Source organism: Agrilus planipennis, unplaced genomic scaffold, assembly GCF_000699045.2.
Source record: "Agrilus planipennis isolate EAB-ADULT unplaced genomic scaffold, Apla_2.0 scaffold54, whole genome shotgun sequence".
Lineage (NCBI taxonomy): Eukaryota > Metazoa > Arthropoda > Insecta > Coleoptera > Buprestidae > Agrilus > Agrilus planipennis.
In genome coordinates this window covers 1,365,551-1,390,211 of record NW_020439000.1, presented here as the reverse complement: position 1 = coordinate 1,390,211, position 24,661 = coordinate 1,365,551, and the positions used below count along the sequence as shown (strand labels likewise).

The following is a 24,661-nucleotide window of genomic DNA, read 5'->3' as shown; positions in this document are numbered from 1 at the left end:
ACGATTTTCCTGCTTTTCCATTTTTACGAAAACCACAGAGGCGTCTTGTTCAGCGTGCTGTCAAACCTACACTAGCAAGGAGATCGGGCTGAAACTATAGCTACAAGCTATCCAAGGATGGTACTATAGAATGTCACCTCAAGGTAGGCCTAGTGGCGTCATCTCTTGGTTAGGCCGGAAACTTATCAATCCACCCTCGTATATAGTGTCACAGGCGAATATGACGATACCGCGCATAGAAAAGGTTAGAAAGAATATGAGAACAGAAGTTTTATTTATTTAAACCAATTTAAAATACTTAATAGAAGATCAAAACGTCTTTCAAAGTAGAGAAGAAACCACAAATGCCTCAAATAAACGTGTTAACTTTGAAATTTTAGATGTGGTTGGTCATACTTTGGACTTTTGCTTTTTTCTTAATTCAGTAGCTTCCGTCAATACCAACAGGGTCTCTAAATTTATATGTGGTCGTAAGTGTAAAAATACCATCCTTTGCATTTGTAACAGGAACAAATTTTTAAAGATATCCATATCTAAGAATTTAGCAATTTGTGTTAAATTCATACACATTAAATATTAAACTTATAATCATTCCGAAATTGATACTAAACCAGTCTTATATTGTTTTTCGTTTTTGAATAGTTCTGAGCTGCGGTCAGATTCAAGTTCAGTCAGCCCATCATCTACAGCCGTCATAAACGATTATGCTGATAATGTAATATCCCAAGTTCAAAGTTTAATAGTCGAGAAAGGATTGGATACTGTTGAAACACCTGATGCTCAACTTTCATTTAAACGTGTAAGTAATTTAGAAGCAGACTTACTTATCCGAAGCTGTTAAAATTGATTTGGTACAAAATTATACGCGACACAACGTGAAGATTTTAAGAAAAAAATGCAACACATGCAGCAGCACTCGTTAATTGCCAAAAAAAATTGAGCACCCCCGTCTCATAACCAGTAAAATTTCTTTTACCAACGATAAAAGGTTCTTGTTAATATAAGATTGAGTGTGCATCGTCGACATAGTCTGTTTGATGAAAAAATCCGATCGGTACTGATTGAAGTTCATACTTATTTGTCAGATACGAGTAGTTATTTAATTCCAAACGAATGATTCTACACAGCATTGTCTCTAATAAACGATAGAAAACGAAACGACTATACGTATCAATTTTGGTATTATCAGTTGTCAGATACACAACTTGGTGACGCTCTTACAGTAATCAAGTCATATAGATAGATTCACCTCCTGTCTCTAGTCTTTTTTCGTCAAAACATAAAAGGAGTATCCCCTACACGATACAACCTTATTTTTAAAATTTTTAGAAGAACAGTCTGANCGAAAAAAGTCGTTAATCGGCCGGGAACAGAACACGTGCTACCGATGGATTATCGGTTTTTAAGGCAAGCGATTGCCTACGTATCGGAATATCAATAACAAAGCGTCTACACGTGGTTGAAGCGTTCTTTTAAAAAAATTAATAAAACACTCTTGGACTGCGCAAGGTGACACTCCTTAGCTCATATGGTATATTTTAAATTGCAAGCAAATTCAATAAACTATTGCGATAACTATTTGGATTGGATTGTAGGTACATACTATGTCAATGATGCAAACAGAATATCTCAATAATTTTAGAGTAAATGGTCAAACACTTACACGAAGTGCGATAACTGCATGCAGTAAATCGCAACGACACAAAAGTACATCCAAAATATGTACCTATTTAAGGTGAACGCTTTCACACTGATGCGATCCGATATTAAAATTGTGTGCTTTGTGTTTTATATCCAATGTAATCAAATGTATGCTTTCACACATGTCGTATGTCGCGCCAACTTATCGTTGTGCGACTTGCAGCCATTAACATGTCTTTCTCAAAATGAAAACATTCCATTACGGAATAATCGATTTACTGTTGTTCGTTTCTTTGGATACATATAACTAACTAACTAAACTAGACAACACTGCGAGGATATGTAGACCCGCATTTCAACTTGGAACGTTTTCGAAACAATATTTAGTCGCATAATGTGAAAGAGGCGTTCCGATACGATACGACAAATCGTGTCGCTATCGCACTGTGTGAAAGTGGCCTTACGATAAATTTGGCACCCGATCAATTTTGACACATTTCAGCAAACCTTCTTATAAAGTTATAAGAAAGATATCTATACGATTTAATTAATAGACTGTCTCTATAGAAATTTGCATTGATAACCTACAAGGGATCCTTAAAACTAACCGAAGGTAGTGTAGCAAGTGTCTCCTCAATCAAACGCGATGGAGATGTGGTGGCCAGCTATAGCAACAAATACCTTAGTATTCAGGTTCCACTTCGTTATGACGTACTTGATGTAAGTAATAACAATCATACTATATATATTAATGATTTTTAAAGTCATACTTCTTTTGGAACGTTGAAAATAAAATTATCTACTTATTACGTGTACTAGGAAAAATTTTACTTTTACGAAATAAGCAACGGCCTCGTCGATTTAATGAAATACGTCATTATTTCATTTAAATTTGCCTATTTCATGGAAATGAAAATTTAATTATCAAGTTTCTTAAGGCTCACATTTCACCCCAGTACAGAATTTTGCTTAGTTCATAAAATTGTCGAGTCAATTGCTTATTTACAGTACAGGCGGTAAGAAATTGCACATATTTGACATAATATATATTCCTGTTAAATAAATATGTAACATAAACATAAAACTTCTACCGAGTGTAAGCTTAGGTACACAGTACCTCCTCTTTGAAATTATAAATAATTTCTTCCTTTACATATTTTTGGTAGGTCAATTATAAATACAGAGCACAAATTATGAAAATTCATCAAACTGGTAGGGTAATTGGAAAAGCGTCGTCAACAACGTTAAAAGTGGATGTTGGTCTCAACTTAACCAACTTGGTAGTCGATTTAAAGGAATTCGCCTTAGAAGATATTGGGTAAGTACCTACCTAAATATACTTCATTTACTTTCTCTAGCGATTTGCCTCTTCCAATGTCTTGGATGCGCGCTGGCCAAATCGTAGGTAGGGAGAAAAAAGCTCATTATACTCTCGACTCTTGTTCATTAAACATACTTTTTCATACAGTACCTGCCAAAAGTTTTGTTCAAGCATGAATAGTAGTGCGAGTCGAAAATAAGCGTTGAAGCCTTTAATATGTCTTCAAATATAAATAAACACCTCGTTGATATTTTCAGTAGTAATTGGTACCAATAACAGCACATTTGAGGAATGCAATTGTAGTGGATAAAATGGTCAATTTTTCCGTGTAGTACTGTACTCTGGCCTTGAAGGTCACATCGCTACAGAAACTAAACGAAGTATAGCACAGATATTCGTCAGAAAACGAAAAAACAAAGAAATCATCGAATATGTTCAATTTAAATAGTCTTTCTTAACACAATGAAGCATAAAAAGCTCCAAATTAATTCTATGCACAGAATCTGTGTAAACGAATTTAAACTTAAAATAAACATACAATTACATATTATTCTGGACTAATAGGGATTATTGATACTCCAATTTGATGGTTGTTCAATATTGCAACAGCAATTTTTCTGTAAATGTCTGGGCATTTGAAAATTTTAGTAATAATCCAATTTGTTCTCAATTAGTTTCTTTTGTATATAACCTATAGACATAGGAATATAGGGATTGAAATGTCAATATATGCATGAGAGAAGGATTCATAGAGCTATTAGAGTGGTACCTAAATTTTATTGGCTTTTTCCCTGACAGCCTCGTCACCGCTAGTTTTTGTTTCGTCCCTATATTCCTGTGTTTATGATTAACCAACACGCTAAATTCGAACTTAGGGTTGGTTGTCACTTCTATCCCTAATAGTACATACCAGCCCAAACAAGAATAAGCAAGAAAAACGTCAAAAAGTAAATAATATCTTTTTGATTTATTTAGTAACATAAAATTGAGCTTCAAAGGCAACAAGATAGACGACTGGTTACTAAAGATTATCACAAATGGCCTGGTTCCATCATTCAAGGGTACCATCAAAAAAGTTGTGAACGAGAAGCTATACGACGCCGTAGTAACTGTCGTAGAATCTTTGAACAAAGAACTGCATGGATAAGTACATGACATACAATAAAAAAAATAATAAAGGATATATTTGTAGACAATACTAATACAGTATTTTGATTGAATTTGTTGTTGTTTTATTTTAATAAAGATAGATGGAAGGATCATTCTTCCACCTGAAGATACTGTACATTTGTTTGTTTTACGTATTCTTGTTATGTACCTACCTATTAATTATTAATAAAAATTTGTATACCTACAATCAAATGTAATTGCACAAAGAGATCAGTTTACTTCTTTTAGATATTAGATTTCTCATTTTGATTCTTATCAGTTGCTGTAAGCATGATTATCAAAGAATTGTGCATCTGCATAATACGAAATAATGTCGCAAAATATGAACATAGGTTCATCAATATACAAATTAATAGAATACTGTTATAGAAAAGATTTGAAATAAACAATTTCTCTTGTTGGTTGTGTGAATTTCTTTAATAAATAACCGATAAAGGTTGATCACTTATTAAAAGGTCCACAGCCTTCAACTAAAATCAACTAATAGTGCTAAAAACAATTTATTAAATTTGTTCGCTTTTATGTTTCGGGATTGAAAATACAATAAGCATTAAATGTTAAATGGTTATTTTACTTATACTACCCAAAATGTATGTTTTTAAATATTAGTTTTATGCACTTTTGATTTACAAAATATAAACAAGCAATCGCATCAACATTCGAAAAAGTGACCTTTCATCTCAATTTCAATGTCTGACTCTTATTCTTTACAATACCATGTTTTAATAGTGAAATAGATTTAACCAACGGAATTTTATTGTGTTTGTACACAACATGTCGAAACGGCACTATCAACTAAATTCATGTCATTTTCACGGCGTATTTTTATTGAAGTATTCTATTCAGTTAGATAAAAAATGAAGGAGGCAAGTTACAGCATCGGTGGTTGCAATGTAGGTACATATTTTTTTGGACCAAAAAGGCGAAACGTCGGTTGGAAATTACGTAACAAATAAACACAATTTCATCCCTTTTTGGCTGTTTTTTATTTATTAAATATTATTAGAAATTTTATTATTTCTTATTGACTTTAATTTTAGATTTTACTAATTAAACGACTTTATTTATCAAAACACAAACGTCTAGCACATTCAATATAAACTGACCCTATGTTACAGTTGCAATTCCTCAGTCTCGGGTTCAGACGCCAGCAGTGACAATTCTTCGTTGGCAAAGTAACGAATCATATTTAAAAGTAATTAAATTAAGAGTACCCATATGCTTGATGTAAACACCAAAAACTTTAACTGATAAGATTTTCCTGTTACTTTTACTCAAAATTAACAATTGTCTTCTTGTGTTTTTCTTATCAAAAATGATAATCTTGATTTTTACATTTAATATGATACGCAATCAAAGCCTTTCCTTATACATATTCAGTTTTTCCAAAAAATACGAATTGTATATTCGATAAATACGCGTTTCATTTAGGGAAGAGGTCAGTAACGAGGTGCTAATAATTGAAGGTACATCATGCAAATGAGTTTCAATCTGTTACCACTGATTTGTTTATTCGCGTTTTCTTTCGCGGAAAACGGGTTTGAAATAGAATTTCCTGATAAACTTGCGTTTGACGAATTTGCCAAAAATGATATTTTTTCACCAGAAATTTTAGGTGAATTTGCTGAACATTTAGAGAAGTAAGTTTAAATATTTTATTAATTAATTATTATTAGTGAATATAAAGGACACCTTTAACAAAAAAAAAGTTATTTCAATGCCCGCGAACGATTAATTTAGAAATTCGAAATTGATTGTTAAAGTTGTATAATATATATGGCGCTGTACGGGTGTGAAATTTGGGCGGCGGGCGTGGTGAAAAAGAAGAGATCAGAAAAGCTCGAAATGTGGTGTTACATACGAATGATGATGAAGATACCATGGATAAAAAAGGTTAGAAATGGGGAGGTTTTAGATTAGAAAAAGTAGGAGAACAGAAGACGACGCTATGGAAGTCAATAAGAAATAGACGAGATAGGTTGATAGGAAGGACACCTTCTCAGGCACGAAAGGATAGTTAGAGTTAGAGACAAATTAGAAGCAGAAACAGAAAGGTAGACCTAGATTACATTAAAGTTCACAAATAGTTAAGGATGTGGGATGTTCTAAATTTAGGGAAATGCGATGATTAGCTTAAGATACGAAAAAGTACAGGTGCGTTTCCAGCCCGTCTTAGAACTCACAACCTTATGATGATGTTGATTATGATGATGATGATGATGAAAAATTAGAGCATTCGAAATTGATTGCAAATATACGCATATATTTATATTCATATATATAATGTTAGAACGCATTTAATATTAAATGCATATTCTACTGTAATGTAAAACTATTCTTTTTTATTGCAAGGTTCTATACATCATCAGGTCGGGTCCATCAAGCAAACGCAAAGTCAACTGTGGCAGTAATAAATGATTATGTTGATAAATTACTAACCAACTTGAACAATTTTACTACAAGTCGGGGCCTTAATGAATTGGACATACCAGGTGTATCAGAGAAACTGGAATACGTATGTTATTTCCGTATCAAAAGTTACACTTTATCTCATATGTATAGACGGAGAATGTCCCTTTAGATCGAAGATGTTGCTTAAACAAACTTGGACCAAAAAATTGCGATTAAATCCCTAATAACAATCAAAATGAGTAATAATTAATTTAATTTAGTCTGGTGTTAAGAATCCATTTAAAGTCCTTTTCTGAAGAAGAATTATTCAAAACTCAATTTGCATACCTATATTTAAGATTGGTTAAGTAAAACTGCAGCATCAAGAACTTAGTTGGTAAGACTAAGCGGCGAATCTAGGCACTTAAGGAATCTACCCTGATGAAGACCCCAAGTAGCGGCGAAACATCGGTGTTGGTTCTTCACACTAATCTAAACCTTCCAATCCTTAAGTGCCTAGATTGTTTGCTTAGTCATATCCAAACTAATGATAACAAGTTCTTTTTGTAGAGATCTCCGCTCTCACTTATTACCTTTACCGGCTTATTAAATCTCACGGATGGTAAATTAAGTGGAATATCCAACATCGTACGCACAGGAGATGTTAAAATTACATATGCTGATAAACATTTAAGTATACTAGCACCGTTGGGAATCCGTTCCTTATCTGTAAGTATACTCACCCACAAATAATATTAACGCTTACTAAATTATTATAATTATTATTGAAACAAAATCAATTTCAATTCCGGTGCGGTGCGCTACAAATGGACTTAACCTGTTATACGGCCCGAGGAGTAATGATGCAACGGAAGTGTCATGGCAGAAACAAAAACGGAAATAGAAGTAAATAGTAAATTTTTGCGGAAGCGGAAACGAAAGCGAATGCGGAAACGATTGTTTTTGGCTTCAAAATTACACTTTTAACTTACAGCTTACAGCTGGCGTGGATACATGCCCAACAAGCAACGTTACAACTAGCAATTCCATTTAAATTGTGTTTTTTCAAAACGGTCAAATTCAGCGAACAGATAAAAGTAATAAATTTTTTTGACTTGAATTGATTTTAAGAAAGATGAGAAATAACATTTTCTAAAGTTCCGGTAAGCTCCCGTTATAAAAATGCGGAACCAGATGCAGAAGCGGACGTGAAAAAGTATGCGGAACTTCCGTAATTGCGGAAGCAGAAGCAGAGGTCTGCTGCAACAGCACCGTAGAGCGGCTCCTCGTGCAATGAATTTTGAAATAATTATTTGAAAATCTTCTGGCTTGACATTTTCAAATGATCATTTCAAAATTCTTTCATGCGAATATGAGGAGTATGGAGTCGCTCCACGGACGGGGTGGGTTAGGTGAGGTCAATAGAAATGGTGGACCAAACGGTTCGTGCCACGAGCCGCGGAACTGTAGCTTTAGCCATACCTACATTGGTAAATAAAATTGACTATATTATTAATTTTGCAGATTAAATATAATTATATTGCCAAAATAATGAAACTTGGACCGAGAGGAGAGATAATCGGAGATGCTGAAGGAATTAAGTTTCTTTTTAGACTTAGTTACAATATTACGGTTCACCGATTTTCCCTGGACTTCTTCGAAATCAATAAAATTGGGTAAACATCATTTCATGTTCTTTAACAAAAAATTATTTCTCTTTATTTCTCTTTCTATCTGTATAAATGGCGTAACAATACGCGTATGGGCACAGTAAATACCTACGTATTAAAAAAATGATTATTTCAAAATTACAAAGGTCAAATTTTATTACCATTGAACCAGTACTCAAAGCCAGTATCTCTTCCACGTTTGATTATACAAAGATACGATATCTCCTTTTACAAAAAGAAAACAATTACCTACATGCGTTTGTTGTTTCTGAGTGGTTTGTTTATTATATATTATTGAATTAACACGTCTTTTCCTATTTTTTGCAATTCCTCAGTCTCGGGTTCAGACGCCAGCAGTGACAATTCTTCGTTGGCAAAGTAACGAATCATATTTAAAAGTAATTAAATTAAGAGTACCCATATGCTTGATGTAAACACCAAAAACTTTAACTGATAAGATTTTCCTGTTACTTTTACTCAAAATTAACAATTGTCTTCTTGTGTTTTTCTTATCAAAAATGATAATCTTGATTTTTACATTTAATATGATACGCAATCAAAGCCTTTCCTTATACATATTCAGTTTTTCCAAAAANAAATTTTAAATCTTTTCTATTATTATTTATTACCAAAACAATAAATATACTAACCCGTATACCTACCACAAGGAAGAGAAAGATATGTTTATCTTTCTCGGCTAGTCACAGGTAGCGAACACTGCTGGTACTTTATAAAATTTGTGCATCATTATCTCTTTTTCTTCCTCGTGGTTTTATTTCGCATAGTGCGTTTTTGTTAATAGACTAATTATGTTTCAGGTCAATTAAACTTTACTTCTCAAAAAACGTGTTGACTGATTGGCTGGCATCGCTTGTAACCAATATTGTCCTTCCACTTTTCAAACGTATCATTCAGACACTTTTAAATAATAATGTGTACGCTATCTTAGAAAATATTGTTGACATAATTAATTCAGCACTGGCAAACGTATTCCCTTAAATGCAGTTACTACTTTGATGACATTGTACTATAAATAAAATTGTATTATAAAAACAACAAAATAAAATAATATGTCTACATAACTATTATGTCCTATATCAGTTGTTTTCATTTACAACCTATCCATAATGACTTTGCCACTTTTAAAGAAAATATAACTTAATTTTGAAAATAAATTAAGGTAGATACAATGAAAAACAGATAAAGGTATTCGAAATAGTTTAAAGATAGGTAGTTATCGAAACCTACCTGCCATGTTTTTTCAAAGTGATTCAAAATGATTAAAAACAACAAGGAAGACTAATATTTCAGAATTAGGAATAGGACTTCAATAATCAAGATGCATTATGATAATCTTGTGAAATACTTACTATTTATTCTACAAACAAAAAGTTATATACACAAATTCTGAAATAATATATTACCTAATGAGGTCATTTTAATTTGGACGGTGGTATATCAATTACATTCTAAGTTTGGAGACATTTTTGGTAATTTTATAATCATAGTTTTCTACATTATTAAAATGAATAAATATGCAACCAACTACACACCTGAATATATGCATTTAGGTTCGCCTATTTCTTTGCAACTGTTTAGTTCCAGCTCGAATATCTTCTAATTTAACATTTTAATCGTTCGTTCTGCTACCCCAATTATTCCAACTTTGTCCATAAAGCAAAAAAGCTTTTTATGACGTTTTCATTCATTAATTAATAAGGTCGGATGAAGTTGTAGAGAACTCTAACTCTTCAGAAAGTTAAATCGATCGCATATAATTTTTAACAGAAAAGTGGTTATTTTATACGTTTGTACAATCTTTAAGAAATGTAATAGAAGAGCGAAGTTTTGTTACTGTGCATCTTAATAACTATAAATACACAAGAAGGTTTAAACTTAATTAAACAATTATTTTGTATACTTCGTATTGTTCCATTATACGCCCAGTATTTCAGCACAAAGTAAAAAAGTAAATACTTTAATTGTAAATTCAAAATCATGTAAACAATTAAAGATAATGCCAGTCAGAGTATTACAATTAAAGTTTTTTAAAAAGTGGTTTTACAAAGTAGATGGTACAAATTGAACCATTAATCAAGATATACATCAATGTATGATAAGTATTTAAATGCGAATGTAATCAATTGTTCTTAATTGATACACTTTGGACATTGTGAACATCTGAAGTTTCAGATAATAAGGATGAACATTATTCTGCTACCTTAATTCAAAATTTACTTTAACAACTATCTCTGATTTTGCTTTTCTTATCGAAGAGGGGACATCTAATTTTATATCTGTAATCGTAAGATAATAAATGATCATTACAGTCAGTTTCGACACATGGTTTTTCATTTTCCTATGAAATACGATTTTGATATTCGATAAAAACTTGTTTCATTCAGGGTGGAGATCAGTAAGTTAAGAGGAAGTGCTAATACTTGACGGTTCACTATGAAAAGTTTCATTCTGATTTCCCTGATTTGCTTTTTAGCAATTTCCTCAGCAGAATATGAACTTGATATAGATTTTCCTGATGAATTTACGTTTGACGAATTCGCTAAAAATGATATTTTTTCGCCAGAAGTCTTACGTGAACTTAACGAAGAGTTAGAAAAGTAAGTCCAACTATTTTAATATTTAATTTTAGCATATGTATTCTACATCTCTGTAAAGCTTTTGAGCGTATTCTAATATTAAATAAGCATACAAATAAACATTTTACTGTAACTAAAAACATTTTTGTTTTATTGAAAGGACTTATGCGTCTAATGACATGGAAAGAAGCAGCGGGCCTATTGTGGCAGTAATAAATGATTATGTTGATAAACTTGTGGCCAACTTGAATAATTTCACGTCTACTCGTGGGCTGAATGAATTGGAATTACCGGGTATTTCAGAGCAGTTTTCATACGTAAGTAATTCCATGATGAAAAGTTATATTTAATTCTTTATACAGAAGGGTCCTTTAGAAAATTTATACTAAAGATGATAATTAAACAAAACTGAACTTAAACCATTTGAAATTAAATAATACCAGTTAAAAATTTTGACGGGTTTCTTATAGTCTAATTTGCAGTAAGAAATTTATTGAAAATCTTTTTGAAACTGTACTTTTTTTACAAAAAAAAATGACACTGAAGATAATAGGTACAAGGAAATTTATTTGTGTGGTGTCTCCCTAGACAAAAATTTTCAGTGTCTCTCCAGTCTCTCAGAGTCTTTTAGAGTCTTTCAGCGTCTCTGAGAGCGTCTCTCACAGTCTCTCAGTTATTGCCTAGGTGTTTTTTATGAATCTCTCACAATCTCTGTATGAGAGATTCGAACGATANAGTCTCTGTATGAGAGACTCGAACGATAAAATTGTTAATTCAGAGATTCGAGTCTCTCACAGAGAGACTGAATGAATAAAACTGAAAAATTGAGACTCGAGTCTCTCGTAGAAAGACTGGGATCTCTGAAATATGTTGAACTTGAAAATTTTAACCATGTCAATCGAGACACTACTTATTGAGAGATTCGAGTCTCTCGTTCAGAGACTGGATACGAAATGAGAATCTCTCTATGAGCGCCTCGAGTCTCTCGTTCAGAAACGCTAAACAGTTTTTCTCAGCGACGCCAGAGAGACTCGATGAGAGACGGAGACTCGAGTCTCGCTTTTAGAGACTCTTAGAAACTGAACATTTTTATCTCGGGCTGATGGGAATATTAAATAAAATGTTAATGTTTGAGTTGCAAAATAATTATATCTTTAAAACTAATCAATTAATACGATGTTTAGAATTAGGTAATAAATTAGTCTGTGTTGGCGAAAATTATTAATAGTATAATAGTAATTGTTTTCGCACAGAAACCCGTACTTATTACTTACACTGGTGTATTAAATCTGACGGATGGTATATTAAGTGGAATATCCACCATTGTACGCAAAGGAGATGTTAAAATTACATACGATGATAAGCAATTGAGTATACTAGCACCTGTTGGAATCCGTTCTTTATCTGTAAGTATATTTTTGATAATACAAAAAACTCATCTATCAAATTGCATAAAGATCTTGAAAAAAATCCCTTGAAATTTCGATATCACTTTTACTTTTACTGAAAATAAAAATAAATTTGACTAAGTATATTAATTATTAATTTTCACAGATTAAATATAATTATGTAGCCAAATTAATGAATATTGGACCAAAGGGAGGCATAACCGGAGATGTAGCAGAAACTACCTTTACTTTTGGACTTGGTTACAATTTAACGGGACACCGAGCCTCATTGGACACCTTTAAAATCAATAAAATTGGGTAAACCTCAACAACCACACATTCCATATTATTAGCACAAAGTACTACTTAAATAACGTAAAAATGAACAGGTGCAGCAAATACCTGAGTATTAAAAAATGAATGATTATCACAAAGATCAAATTATATTACCCTTGAACCAGTACTTGGGTATGTATTCCTTGTTTGATTTTGATATGATATCTTGTTTTACAAAACAGAACAATTACCGCATTTATAAATATGTTTCCAAGTGTTTTGTTTGCAATTGTAATGGTACTTTCTTCATGTTTTTACAAGAGTTACAATATTATCAAGCTTCTCCACAGGAAATACTTATCTCACTTTAGAAGAATAACAAACGATTAAATAGAATAAATTGAATTTCTCAATCGCGCCTGCATTTTTGCTATTACGGTTTTCATCATTTTCAAAACGGTTATACCAAAAGTTTATAATGCGTGGGTTGTATAATGACGACCCAGTAACCTAAGCTAACTTCGCCATTCCACATTCCACCTGCTTTATTGAAAAGCTGTCTGCAGGGCCGGGACAGAGAATAAAAGGTTTGTTTGCCGTGAAATCACGAGCAGTATTTTCTCAAAATGTTGATTTTAACGGAGTGAATGAAACTCGATATAAAACTGTACATACAGACTTTATTTACAAATGAATTATTAACTATGAAATAATGGATTACAAGTACAGACACAACGAAGAAAATATGAATTAAAAACGCAAGTTAAGAAGAAGAAGGACAAGACGTAACTCACTCTAAATTATGTGACAAAATCAAAAATTGTTCTGATGCCACCACCAATACCTGGTGTGCAATGATGAGTACGAGCCAGAAGTCAATAAGGGGAAACCCCCAACAAGGTATGATGATGTAAGCTGCAGACAATTGAAGAGCATTAATAATAAAATTAACAAAGGTGGTTGGCTCGAAGATCATCGCAGAACATGACCATTGGGACCAAATCGGCCTGTTATTATTTGCAAAAGAACATTCAAGAGATATTTGACTACCTTGCATACAGTTGAAATTATGGAAATTTTCAATATTGAGTAATAATAATAAGAAATAAAATAATTCGAAGTGGTCTGTATTCTGTCGAAACTGCCAGACGCGGATCGCGATTTCGATCTTTTTGGATCTCATCAGCGCGTCGCAGACAGCTCCGACAGAACACAGACCAACTTTTACCAGTAACAGTGCGTTTTAGAAAATACCACAAATGGCGCTGTAAACGCCATCTGTAGTAAGATGCTACATTTAATGATTACGTATGTTCCAACAAGGCCCATTTGTTAGCTACGCCGGGATTCGTTTCAGCAAGTAGATATCCATACAAATGGACCTTGTTGGAGCATACGTAATCCTAAAATGTAGCATCTTACTACAGATGGCGTTTACAGCACTATTTGTGGTATTTTCTAATAATAATAAGCAGTCTGTCTCTAACGACTAAAAAGAAAATTTTAAAATTAAACGAAACAAGGTTCATGACTAATCAGTCACAACAGCCGCGCTTCATGAGCGAAAGCGTCACGAATTTGTTAGAATGTTTATTTGGAGTATATAGTTCGTTTAAATCGTCTAGCTCGAAATGTTTTTTCGAATGATTTATCCCTCGAAAAGAAAGCTCATCCCGGTCGCTAGTACTAAAAATATACATTTATATCTACATATTATATTAATTCAAGACTAATTATGTTTCAGATCAATTAAACTTCGCTTTTCCGGAAATATTTTGACCGATTGGCTGGCATCGCTTATAAGCAACATCACCCTTCCATTTTTCAAAGGCATCATTCGGAGACTTCTTGAGAAAAACGTCTACGGTGTTTTAGAAGATGTTGTTGAAATTATCAATTCAGCGTTGGAAAAATTGTTCCCTTAAATCCCGTTGGTACAACACAGATACTGTATTATTTATGTATAATTGTAGAACAATTAAATAAAACATGTTTATTTTACAAGTGTTATCGAGGTAATACATGTAATAGTTGTTTTGGTTTACTACCTACCCCCGATGACTTGATACTAAGTATTTAGTAGAAACCTTGAACGTATACTCATCAAAACTTACAAAATTTTCTCTGATTTGGATTCGTTTAGAAATACTTAATTCAATATTATATATTTTATATTTATTTTGTAACAGTACGTAACCAATACATTAAATCCTCATATCATGAACATGACATATTGTTTGGGAAATCAGCGCAGACATGATTTAAGAAATGTTAAAATAAATGAAAAATCAAAGATACAATTCTTTTTTCCTGTTGAGTTGACTTTATATTCGGTTGAGAAAACAAATTGTTAATCTGTAGGTAGTTAATAAAGAGGGAGGGAGATCGATTTTTATTTTTCCTTCTTATTTTATAAATAATTAAATTTTGGAAGGAACATATGGCCTACACCTTTTCCAAAATAGCGCATTCTTTATATTATAAAAAGAAACTGTATGAAAGGTGATCTCACAGATTTAAATTAATTTGTCTTTTATTAAAATTGTTTATTGCAAGTTCAAGGATAAAACTAGTTAAAAATAGATCAACGGACCTTTACTCTATTTGATAATAACTATAATGATATAGGAAAAGTTCTTTATGGTGAATCGAGTGAAATTTATTTTACAACACAATTACTTTTTATTTACTCTACAAACAGAAGCATATTATAAATATAATTGCTGAAGAAAAATCTATTTATTGTGACTGCTATTTCAGATTGTATCGGACACATATTTTTTCAATAATGTACAAATACGGCGTACTTTTAGGTCTATTAGCAGCTTGTTATTCGCTTCCAGAAAACAAAATTGTAAAAGCTAATTTTCAGATTGATTTAGAAAATAAATTTGACGATGAAATTAACCAGAAAATTGCGTAAGTACGTTACTATATGTGTGTATATACAGCGGGTAATGAGAAATTTTCAAGAACAGTAATTTCTCAAAAATATTAGTTACAGAAGGGGGATACAGGGAATTGAAAATGTTGGATATTTTAACGAATTTGCCGACAAGTTACTCAAAAAACTGAAGGAATATATGAATGAAAACAGCATGGATCCATTTCAGTTACCAGAAGTGATGGAAAAGTTTGAAAGCGTAAGATTTGAATTTGAAATATTAAGAAAAAAGTTTTTTGTCGTTTTTAATTTATTTACAACCAATAACTTGACTTCATTCACAAAATAAAATTTCTCCGTAAAAGCACATTGATATTATATAAAGCTATGGGCAGTATACAGCCATCTAGTGATATTTATTGCTAACTATCACATGTATTTCTGACTTGCAGCCCATTAGCGTGATTCCTATTGGAGGTAAATTTATGTTAACTAATGGTTGGATGCAAGGACTTACCACTATTTACAGAAGCGGCGATATAACAATAATTTTAAAAGATAAATCGGTTACCATTTCTGTCCCAGTTGCTTTAGAATATGTTGTGGTAAGCAAAATAATAAAAGAATTGTGAAAAAACAATAATGGTCAATAATCCACGCAATAATATTTTATTTTGTTATCAGTTTTATTTCCTACCTAACTTAATTCCTGTTGTTATTAAATATTATAAAAAAATTATAAAATTAACAAAATTTGTTTATCGGCATAGAAACCGCATTTAAACATTTTCATTTTAGATTAATTATAAGTATGGAATAAAATTAATGAACCAAGGACCCGAAGGATCTGTTAGTGGTAGGATTAACAAACTTGAATTTGCAGTGAACATGGGATACAATTTAACTACAGAAAAGTTTTGTTTGACAAAATTTAATGTAAGAGATGCAGGGTAAGGAATATTAAAAATAGACTCTCATTAAGTTTTTGGTATGAAAATAATAAAAGGACTTAAAAGAAATATTTAAGGATAACGTGAATCCTGATTTTTTAATTCTTTAATAATTGTTCAGAAATAGCACTAGGAGTGCCATCTATTACTTAAATTTATGAGTGATAAAAAGATAAGGACTAATAATACAAAAACATATCATAGGTCTGGAAAATTCCGTTAGATGTAGACATACGAGGGTGGATTTGTTAAGTTTCCGGCCTAACCAAGAGATGACGCCACTAGGCCTACCTTGAGGTGACATTCTATAGTACCATCCTTGGATAGCTTGTAGCTATAGTTTCAGCCCGATCTCCTTGCTAGTGTAGGTTTGACAGCACGCTGAACAAGACGCCTCTGTGGTTTTCGTAAAAATGGAAAAGCAGGAAAATCGTGCTGTCATCAAATACTTTTATTTGAAGGGGTTAACGCCGAAGGAAATTAAAAAAGAGATGGACTCAACACTGGGGACATCCTCCCCGTCATATTCAACCGTTAAGCAGTGGGTTTCCGAGTTTAAAAAGGGTCGTGTGAGCACCTCTGATGGGCCTCGCTCAGGACGTCCCGTTGAGGTCACAACTCCAGATATGATCGAAAAAATTCATCAAATAGTGCTGGGAGACCGCAGATTGAAAGTGCGTGAGATAGCTGAGACCTGTAAGATGTCATATGAACGTGTGCAACATATTTTGCACCAACATTTGCATATGGAAAAGCTCTGTGCAAGATGGGTGCCGCGTTTGCTAACAGTCGACCAAAAATTGATTCGAAAAAACATTTCTACCGCAAATTTGTCATTGTATAAGCGTAATCCAAGCGAATTTTTGCGTCGATTCGTAACCGTTGACGAAACGTGGGTCCACCACTACACTCCTGAAACCAAAGAACAGTCTAAACAGTGGATTTCACCAGGGGAACCAACTCCAAAGAAGGCAAAAACAATTTTTTCGGCGAACAAGGTTATGGCTACTGTTTTTTGGGATGCAAGAGGTATTATATACATTGATTACCTTGCAAAGGGTAATACTATCACTGGTCAATACTACGCAGACTTATTGCAACGTTTGAGCCACGAGGTGAAAATTAAACGACCTCATCTGGCGAAGAAAAAAATCTTGTTTCATCACGATAACGCACCAGCGCACACGTCAATCGTTGCGACGGCTAAAATCAACGATCTAAAGTTTGAATTGATGCCGCACCCTCCTTACTCTCCAGACCTAGCCCCGAGTGACTATTTTCTGTTCCCTAATCTCAAAAAATGGCTTGGCGGTAAGAGATTTGCGGACAATGAAGAAGTAATCGAAGCTGTAAATGGTTATTTTGAGGAGCTTGACGAATCAGTCTATAGAGATGGCATTAATAGACTGGAACACCGCTATGAGAAATGTATCAGCCTTGGAGGAGATTATGTTGAGAAATAAAAAAAAAAAATTTTTAAAAACCTTGTTTTTCTTGGTCAGGCCGGAAACTTATCAATCCACCCTCGTAAGTGTTATGATCTATGCGTAAAACTAACGAAAAAGAAAATGTATCTACAAAATAATCCATCAAAATAAATGTTTTCCATGGTCTTAGCTTATAAAAAGTTGTCTAAAACATAATGATTTAATAAGATTAATTTTTAATTCATTACTTTTATTATTTTCAGACGCATTTCTGTTTCATTTGATGGTAATAAACTAACAGACTGGGTTCTCAATACGGTTTCCGTAATCACAACGAAAGTTTTTAAACGAACCATCCTTGATATTTTAGAAGGACGATTGGGGATATTATTTGAAACAGCAGTTGATGCCCTAAATGAAAACAACATCAACATTACGCTTCCTATATCAGCGACTAATGCTTCCGGAGAATATATTCGCTATATCGACACAAATGCATTAAAATAATCCAATTCTTGTATTCCTACAATATTGTTTTGGCTAAAAAAGTCAATATTGTTGATCTTACTATTAAAGCTTCTGAAACATTACCTGTAATCCTATAAAGAATTTTTACTTTATCTATACTTAATAGACGTGTTCTATCTAAGTAAACTTTCTAATAAATATTTTTATAGATTTTTATCTGTAGATAACAATAACCAATTTGTCACTCAAAATGAATGGCTTTTGATGAAGATATTAAACTTGATATTTTATACATTAAATCTAATAATCACCCACTTAAAAGTAAATTTTTGATAATAGGGCAGTGACGATTGCTAATCATCGCTCCAATAGTTTAATAGGAACTTGAGACCACATATAAATGGGGCGTTTTTGGTCGTTTTCTATGGTCTCCAATTTCAAAAGTTATTTCAAAAGCAATTGCTGTGTTTTTCGAGAATAGTGTGAACGAATGTTGTCGTAAAAGAATAAGATTCTTCTTACTTACTTCCCTTCGAACCCACGTAGATACTACGCGAACAAAGTCTCTATCGAAAATAGCAAAAGAATATTGCTAAAGGCTTTCGATTAATTTTCAAAACGATCCCAACTAATTTTCCTTTCTTTAAAATACTGGTTCTTTTCTTATTAAGCCTAATTTATCAAAAAATGTTTACGGTTGATGAGCGAATGACGATAGAATGATTTGACAGAAAATGATAAATACTCATACATGTTCATTTAATATCAATAACATTATAAGTAGGTAAATAAAGTTAATCTTAGTAACTACCGCACTAATTGAATTAAATGTAATTAACAGGCACCCTGAATTTAATTATCTTCAATTCAACTAGTACGGTAGTTACTAAGATCAACTTTATTTACAGACACTATGGGTTTCTTTAACAACATCACGATTCGGTTCGGCATACAAGCTGCCACCAACTTAAAATTATTGACCAAACTAAACACCAAAAAAGCATCACTATTGAACAGAAGAATATTTTTACTCAACTGTAAAAGTCTGACTTGTTTAGACAATCTATTCTCTGTCTACACCAAAGACACCAATCCATCCACCAACTGCCGAGCTGTGACCAATAAACCTACCGATCTACCGACCTAATTATCGTTATAAGTAGGTAGGTAGTTTCTAAAAAATAAAGATACTGTATATTCTCCCTTATCATTGTCATCAGGTTGTTAGTTCTAAGACAGGTTGGATACGCACCTCCACTGTTTGTTATCCTTAGCTAATCTTCGCATTTCCCTAAAACTAGAACAGTAACCTAAATCTTAGTCTACCTCAATCCCTCTTAGATTCTATTTCTGCTTCCAATCTGTCTCTAACTAGCCCTTTATGCCTGAGAAAGTGTTCTACCAACCTATCTCGCCTATTTCTTATTAACTTTCACAGAGACCTATGTTCTCCTACTCTTTCTAATACCTCCTCATTTCTAATCTTTTCTATTCATGGTATCCTCATCCTTAGCCTGTAACACCACATTTCGAATGCTTCTTAGTCAAGAAAAATCCATTCATCATAAACAGTTTTGCCAGTTTTCAAATAGGTTATGTTTTTCTGATTTTTTTTTAATTTCGCACCAATGCATTCTGCATGTTAGAAACATATCATGATGACATAAGTAAATTAAAACCTTGTTCGCAGTTATACGCCGTTTAAACGAAAAACAGTTTGTAATTCTAAATACTAAATCCGACAAAGAAACAAACTTTGTGATGTTAGTATCCATGGTACATTTAACAAAATATAAATCAGTATTAATCAAAAGCAAAAAGTGAATAGCAAGATATTTTTGGCTGACATCTTACAGGAGATGTTTAATATCATATAGTAAATGAATTCCGTTAGATAAATTTGATAAACACAAATTCCATTAAAACAGAAAGAACTTAACCCAAACAACCACAACATTTTTAAGATAGTAAGTCTTGCGTTGAAAATATTGACAAAATGTGTCCATGTTAATTAAAATTGTTGTGGTTAACTACGGTAAGTCCTTTTTGTTTGAATTCCATTATTGATTTACCCATTAAAAAATTGCACAATTTACAGTTCGTACATTAGGTCATAATGATTCTAATACTTGATCGATCGATAAATGAATTTTTATAAAAAGAAATATAAATAACAATCTCGCTTCAGCGTTACTCATTTTAATAGAAAATTTATTATTCCTTAAGTTGCAAATTATAAAATCTAGGAAATTAATTCTTATTGAAAAATGCACTTCACGAATTCCCACCTGTATGAATGATACATTGAACATTGACTGTGTTGTACCTATTTTTAAAAAGTTTAAAGGTTTAAACCAAAAATTTTATGTTATGAGTGTTTATACCTATCAGGGCTCTTGTTCGTAGAAAAAAATCAGATAAAACTATTTCGAGGCGTATTCGAACACTTTCGATAAATCCAATTGAATTGGCCACTTAAGCCTTTTAAGTTCGCGATTTGTGTTCCAAAACACAAACAACCTTTGTCAGTCTTGATAGCAGGAGCTGATATTAAAGCTCAACAGTTGTTGTCAGGCCGCAGTTTGTTTTTGCCCGAAAGCAATATGTCGACTGTAGGGTTAGTTTTGTGCATCTGCGTTCTGGTGCCTAATCTTGTTTTCGGGGGAACCACCCTTAAAACAAAAGATCTCAGCATACCAGTACAAGTCAATACCAAAGCACTAGTAAGGTAAGGGTATCTCTTTTTTCTCATTCAATTTACAGAAAAAAATCTTTTACCATCCCCTACCGAAAGTACGATATTTTTCCTTGATTTGATTTTATTTCAAGTTCCTTCCTAGGTAAAATTGCATTTACTCGTTATTATGAAAGAATTTTACTGCCTCCCCAGTGGATTTCCACTCGATGGATAATAAACAGTAAATGCGATTTCTTTCTAGATTGCACTTTCTCAACCCTGAAATAAGGAAAAATTGTATTTTCGGGGATGGCGTATGCTAAACAATTGTATACGAGTACATACTTTCTTCCATTGGTACGAAGTATATAGATAATGCTAATAATATGTATAGTACTATATTTTTTAATATAATATGATGGAATTTCATGAGGTATTTTATAATAAAAGAGATGCTTTAATTCCTAATTAATCATTTTTCAACATATTCAATTTTCTTCACCTAAACCATAAAAAAAACAAACTTTGCAACGAAGTTAATTTTAACATATCTGCAGATTTGATTAAAATACGACTAATCTACAAGTGTTGTGCTGTAATCAGAGATTAGTCTTTATTAGTTCTTTAAATAATCTAAACATATTTCGATCTCTTTGATTGTGTGCATTATATAGAAAAAAAATATGTTTATTATGACAAAAAGTTAGATAGAAAATCTGAAAACATTGGCAGAAAAAAGAATCGATAAAAGTATATATGTCCTTCTACACTTGTTGTGATTCTTTAAATATTTGACAATGTTTAAACGAATTTTGTATTATGGATGAACCATAATAACATAAGTGCTGAATTATCTAATTGTACTTGACCGGGTTTTTCCCGTTGTAGCGCTTTAGCTACCAACGCCACCGACGTACCGTCGTTTAACGAATATGCCGATTCCATTCTCGAGGATTTGAAGGAATACTCGATTACTTACGGACTTGATCCAGTAGAACTGGAGGACATTGTAGAAGAGTTCCAGTGGGTAATAATTAAATTTATTCAATTTTTTAACAGTCAAGTTCAATAAAATTAGAACTCAGTGTCATCAAACAACAAATTTGAATTCGCTGTATTATAATATATTCAGTAACTGCAGATGGCATTGTAATCTTGATCTCATTTTTAATTAACTGATAAGATATATCATCGTATGATATTATAATTATAATTACGTAAATTATAAACGTATTATCGAGAATCGTTATTTTTGTTATTTTATGTCGATTTAAAATTATTTTCTACGAGTAACAATTGCAATTATTCAGTCTTTCAAATGGACTTTGTGTAACATTTTTATATACATATATAAAGAGATACTTCAAGAGCATTAACAGTCACAGCCCTACATAGCACAACAATTTAATAATTTTAAGAAAAGTTACTGGATGCCATCTTTCATAATTAATCTAATAAATCATCTAAATCAATATATTCTATTTATCAATGAAATATCAAGGATAAAAATCGAATACTATATTATATCTAGTGATCGTATTACTGACCCAATTTTTGAAAGTAATTATTAATTNAAGAGAAATTAATTAATAAATGATAGCTTATCAAACTGTTCTAACTACAGAAAGTGCTTTTAATCACCTACAAAGGACAATTGACCCTCACCAATGGTTGGATGCAAGGTTTGTCCACAATTTATAGAACAGATGACGTAACTGTTACCTTGTCTGACCGAAATTTTAATATTGCTGTACCAGTTAGTTTGGAATTTCTCTTGGTGAGTTTCCTTCGCAAAGATAATTTGATAAAGTTTAAACAAATGTCACAAAAAGTAAATTGTATGAATTTTATGATAAAAAATATTGGAATCTTTTCGTAAACTTTCGGTAATATATAATGAGAAAAGGTATAGAAAATTATAATGATAATTAACGTAAATTGTATTTCTGATTAATAACATATGATATTGCTTTACCTTTTTTTTTGCTCAAATATAGCGCCTATAAAATTGGAAGCAATTTTTTGAACATAATTGAAAATTCAATAGGTTCGAATACATTAAATTAAAATTAAATTAAAAAAAAGATTTTAAAATGTTTCTAAAATTATTTTTGAAGAGGATTGTTCTTAATTTTTTATATTTTAGATTGATTACAAATATTCGGCAAAATTCATGGGCCTTGGACCTCAAGGTACAATTAACGCCAGAATAACAGGCATTGATTTTCTCTTAAACTTGGGACTGAACTCAGAAACTAATGATTTCACACTGAACAGTATCGACATTCAAAACACAGGGTATGTACGAAACTAATTTTGATTTGATTTACAAAATTCTGCTTCCGTTGTCGGAAACAACTATAATAAACTAATCGGAATGCTTATATTTAATACAGGTATTCATTAAATTTGTGCTAAATATTTAACTATTTGTAAATTTTAACTTTAAAGTTTCAAAAGGTGCCACAAATTATATTGTGCATTTCTTTTCCCAATTGTTATGACCTTTCAATTTTATTGTACTCTCCTGCTAATCTAAAATGCGTAACAAAAGTTTATTTATAGAAACATCAAACTCAAATTTGGAGGAAATGTTCTTACAGACTGGCTAATTAATATCTTTTCCAATGTGGTTACACGTGTCTTTAGACGAGTAATTGTGGAAGTTTTAGAAGGAAACTTCTCAGAAATTTTCCAGTACGTCCTCGACATAATCAACAGAAGTAATTGACTTTAATTTCAAATGTTGTTTGTTTAATTGACTTGTAATTTATTTATATACACACGTTAATCTGTTTCATAAGATATTTAATACAGGAAATATTAGCAAAGGCAGTTGTTTAAATACCGTATACGTTTCAGTTTCTTACTGTTTTTTATACTGAAATATTAACTTCATAAGAAATTCAACAATATAATAATTGTCAATAAGCTTGGAAAAAGATAAGGATGCACCTGTGCAACAACTTCTCCGGGAAAACCGTGCCTTAGACAGGACGCCTAACACATGTGTATAATACACAGTTTCCAAAGTTTTTCCAGGGGAATGTGATTATAAATGAAATAAAAAATAATAACATTCAACTTTATACACAATTATTAATAAAATGAACAAGTTTCAAATTACTTTTGTAAAGTTTTTATATGAGGATGGAATGAAGTTATTCATTATATTCATTTGAAACAAAATCAAATTATTGTGTGTGCAAATATATTATCCTTTAGATTCTCTAATAAAATGCAGTAATCAAAGTATTTTTTTAAACACTTACCACTGAAAAAGGTAGACTTCTTCCATCAGCAACACTCACACACACACCTAAATTTGTTTTTTAATTATTAATTACACAATTATAACAAAACACGATCGCGTAATAAATTTTAACACCGAAACTGCACCAGCCCGTGAATACAGAAAGCAATTGTAAGACATAAAGTTAACGTGATATTTAGTAAAGTGTTCTTAAAGACGTTTTTTGCTTGAACCGAGCAAACTTGTTATTCGCTTTTTTGCCTGCATTTTTAAAACAAGAGATAAGAAGAGCTAGGATATCTTGTAAACATCTGCAAGTTGGTCTATTGGTTTTGTTGACGGTAATAAGTTTTGATTATTTAAAGGATAGTGTGGAATTATTTCTTTTAACGTTGTTAACTAGACAAAAGTCATCAAAACTTGATATACATAAAAAGTTTGAAATAAAATAATTTGACAGCTTAAAAGAGTATGTATTTAATAAAATGCTGGAATACAATTCCTTATTTATTAAATATGTTATACAATATAATATATGTTTAATTTTG

The 24,661-nt window shown here is 32.0% G+C and overlaps 4 protein-coding genes across 4 annotated transcripts in view; all 4 read left to right on the top strand.

The window, feature by feature from the left end:
• Positions 1–4,182, top strand: part of LOC112904817 — a 6,090-nt gene extending 1,908 nt beyond the window's left edge. The window contains exons 2-5 of the mRNA XM_025975823.1: positions 643–799; positions 2,209–2,361; positions 2,808–2,959; positions 3,938–4,182. Coding sequence (XP_025831608.1) covers positions 643–799; positions 2,209–2,361; positions 2,808–2,959; positions 3,938–4,109 — 634 coding nt within the window. The 3' untranslated portion in view covers positions 4,110–4,182. The remainder of the gene's footprint in view (positions 1–642; positions 800–2,208; positions 2,362–2,807; positions 2,960–3,937) is intronic.
• Positions 4,183–5,564: 1,382 nt separating this feature from the next.
• On the top strand, positions 5,565–9,288 carry LOC108739762. The gene is made up of 5 exons (XM_025975822.1): positions 5,565–5,772; positions 6,485–6,647; positions 7,094–7,252; positions 8,048–8,199; positions 9,012–9,288. Exons 1-5 carry the CDS (start codon positions 5,606–5,608, stop codon positions 9,190–9,192), a joined length of 822 nt encoding a protein of 273 aa, XP_025831607.1. The 5' UTR covers positions 5,565–5,605; the 3' UTR covers positions 9,193–9,288.
• A 1,253-nt stretch (positions 9,289–10,541) lies between these two features.
• Positions 10,542–18,312, top strand: LOC108739761. Its single transcript, XM_018473814.2, has 10 exons — positions 10,542–10,811; positions 10,951–11,107; positions 12,044–12,196; positions 12,345–12,496; positions 14,199–14,374; positions 15,184–15,373; positions 15,453–15,597; positions 15,791–15,943; positions 16,137–16,288; positions 17,979–18,312. Exons 1-10 carry the CDS (start codon positions 10,648–10,650, stop codon positions 18,220–18,222), a joined length of 1,686 nt encoding a protein of 561 aa, XP_018329316.1. The 5' UTR covers positions 10,542–10,647; the 3' UTR covers positions 18,223–18,312.
• Positions 18,313–20,680: 2,368 nt separating this feature from the next.
• Positions 20,681–23,692, top strand: LOC108739760. The gene is made up of 5 exons (XM_025975824.1): positions 20,681–20,911; positions 21,749–21,887; positions 22,485–22,637; positions 23,007–23,158; positions 23,426–23,692. Exons 1-5 carry the CDS (start codon positions 20,787–20,789, stop codon positions 23,589–23,591), a joined length of 735 nt encoding a protein of 244 aa, XP_025831609.1. The 5' UTR covers positions 20,681–20,786; the 3' UTR covers positions 23,592–23,692.
• Positions 23,693–24,661: the final 969 nt, after the last annotated feature.

Coding starts and splice junctions, on each gene's coding strand:
- LOC108739762 (XM_025975822.1), top strand. CDS start 5,606: ATGCAAATGAGTTTCAATCTGTTACCACTGATTTGTTTATTCGCGTTT. Junction 5,773..6,484: donor TTTGCTGAACATTTAGAGAA/GTAAGTTTAAAT, acceptor TTTTATTGCAAG/GTTCTATACATCATCAGGTC. Junction 8,200..9,011: donor TTCGAAATCAATAAAATTGG/GTAAACATCATT, acceptor ATTATGTTTCAG/GTCAATTAAACTTTACTTCT.
- LOC108739761 (XM_018473814.2), top strand. CDS start 10,648: ATGAAAAGTTTCATTCTGATTTCCCTGATTTGCTTTTTAGCAATTTCC. Junction 10,812..10,950: donor CTTAACGAAGAGTTAGAAAA/GTAAGTCCAACT, acceptor TTTTATTGAAAG/GACTTATGCGTCTAATGACA. Junction 16,289..17,978: donor TTTAATGTAAGAGATGCAGG/GTAAGGAATATT, acceptor TATTATTTTCAG/ACGCATTTCTGTTTCATTTG.
- LOC108739760 (XM_025975824.1), top strand. CDS start 20,787: ATGTCGACTGTAGGGTTAGTTTTGTGCATCTGCGTTCTGGTGCCTAAT. Junction 20,912..21,748: donor AATACCAAAGCACTAGTAAG/GTAAGGGTATCT, acceptor TTCCCGTTGTAG/CGCTTTAGCTACCAACGCCA. Junction 23,159..23,425: donor ATCGACATTCAAAACACAGG/GTATGTACGAAA, acceptor GTTTATTTATAG/AAACATCAAACTCAAATTTG.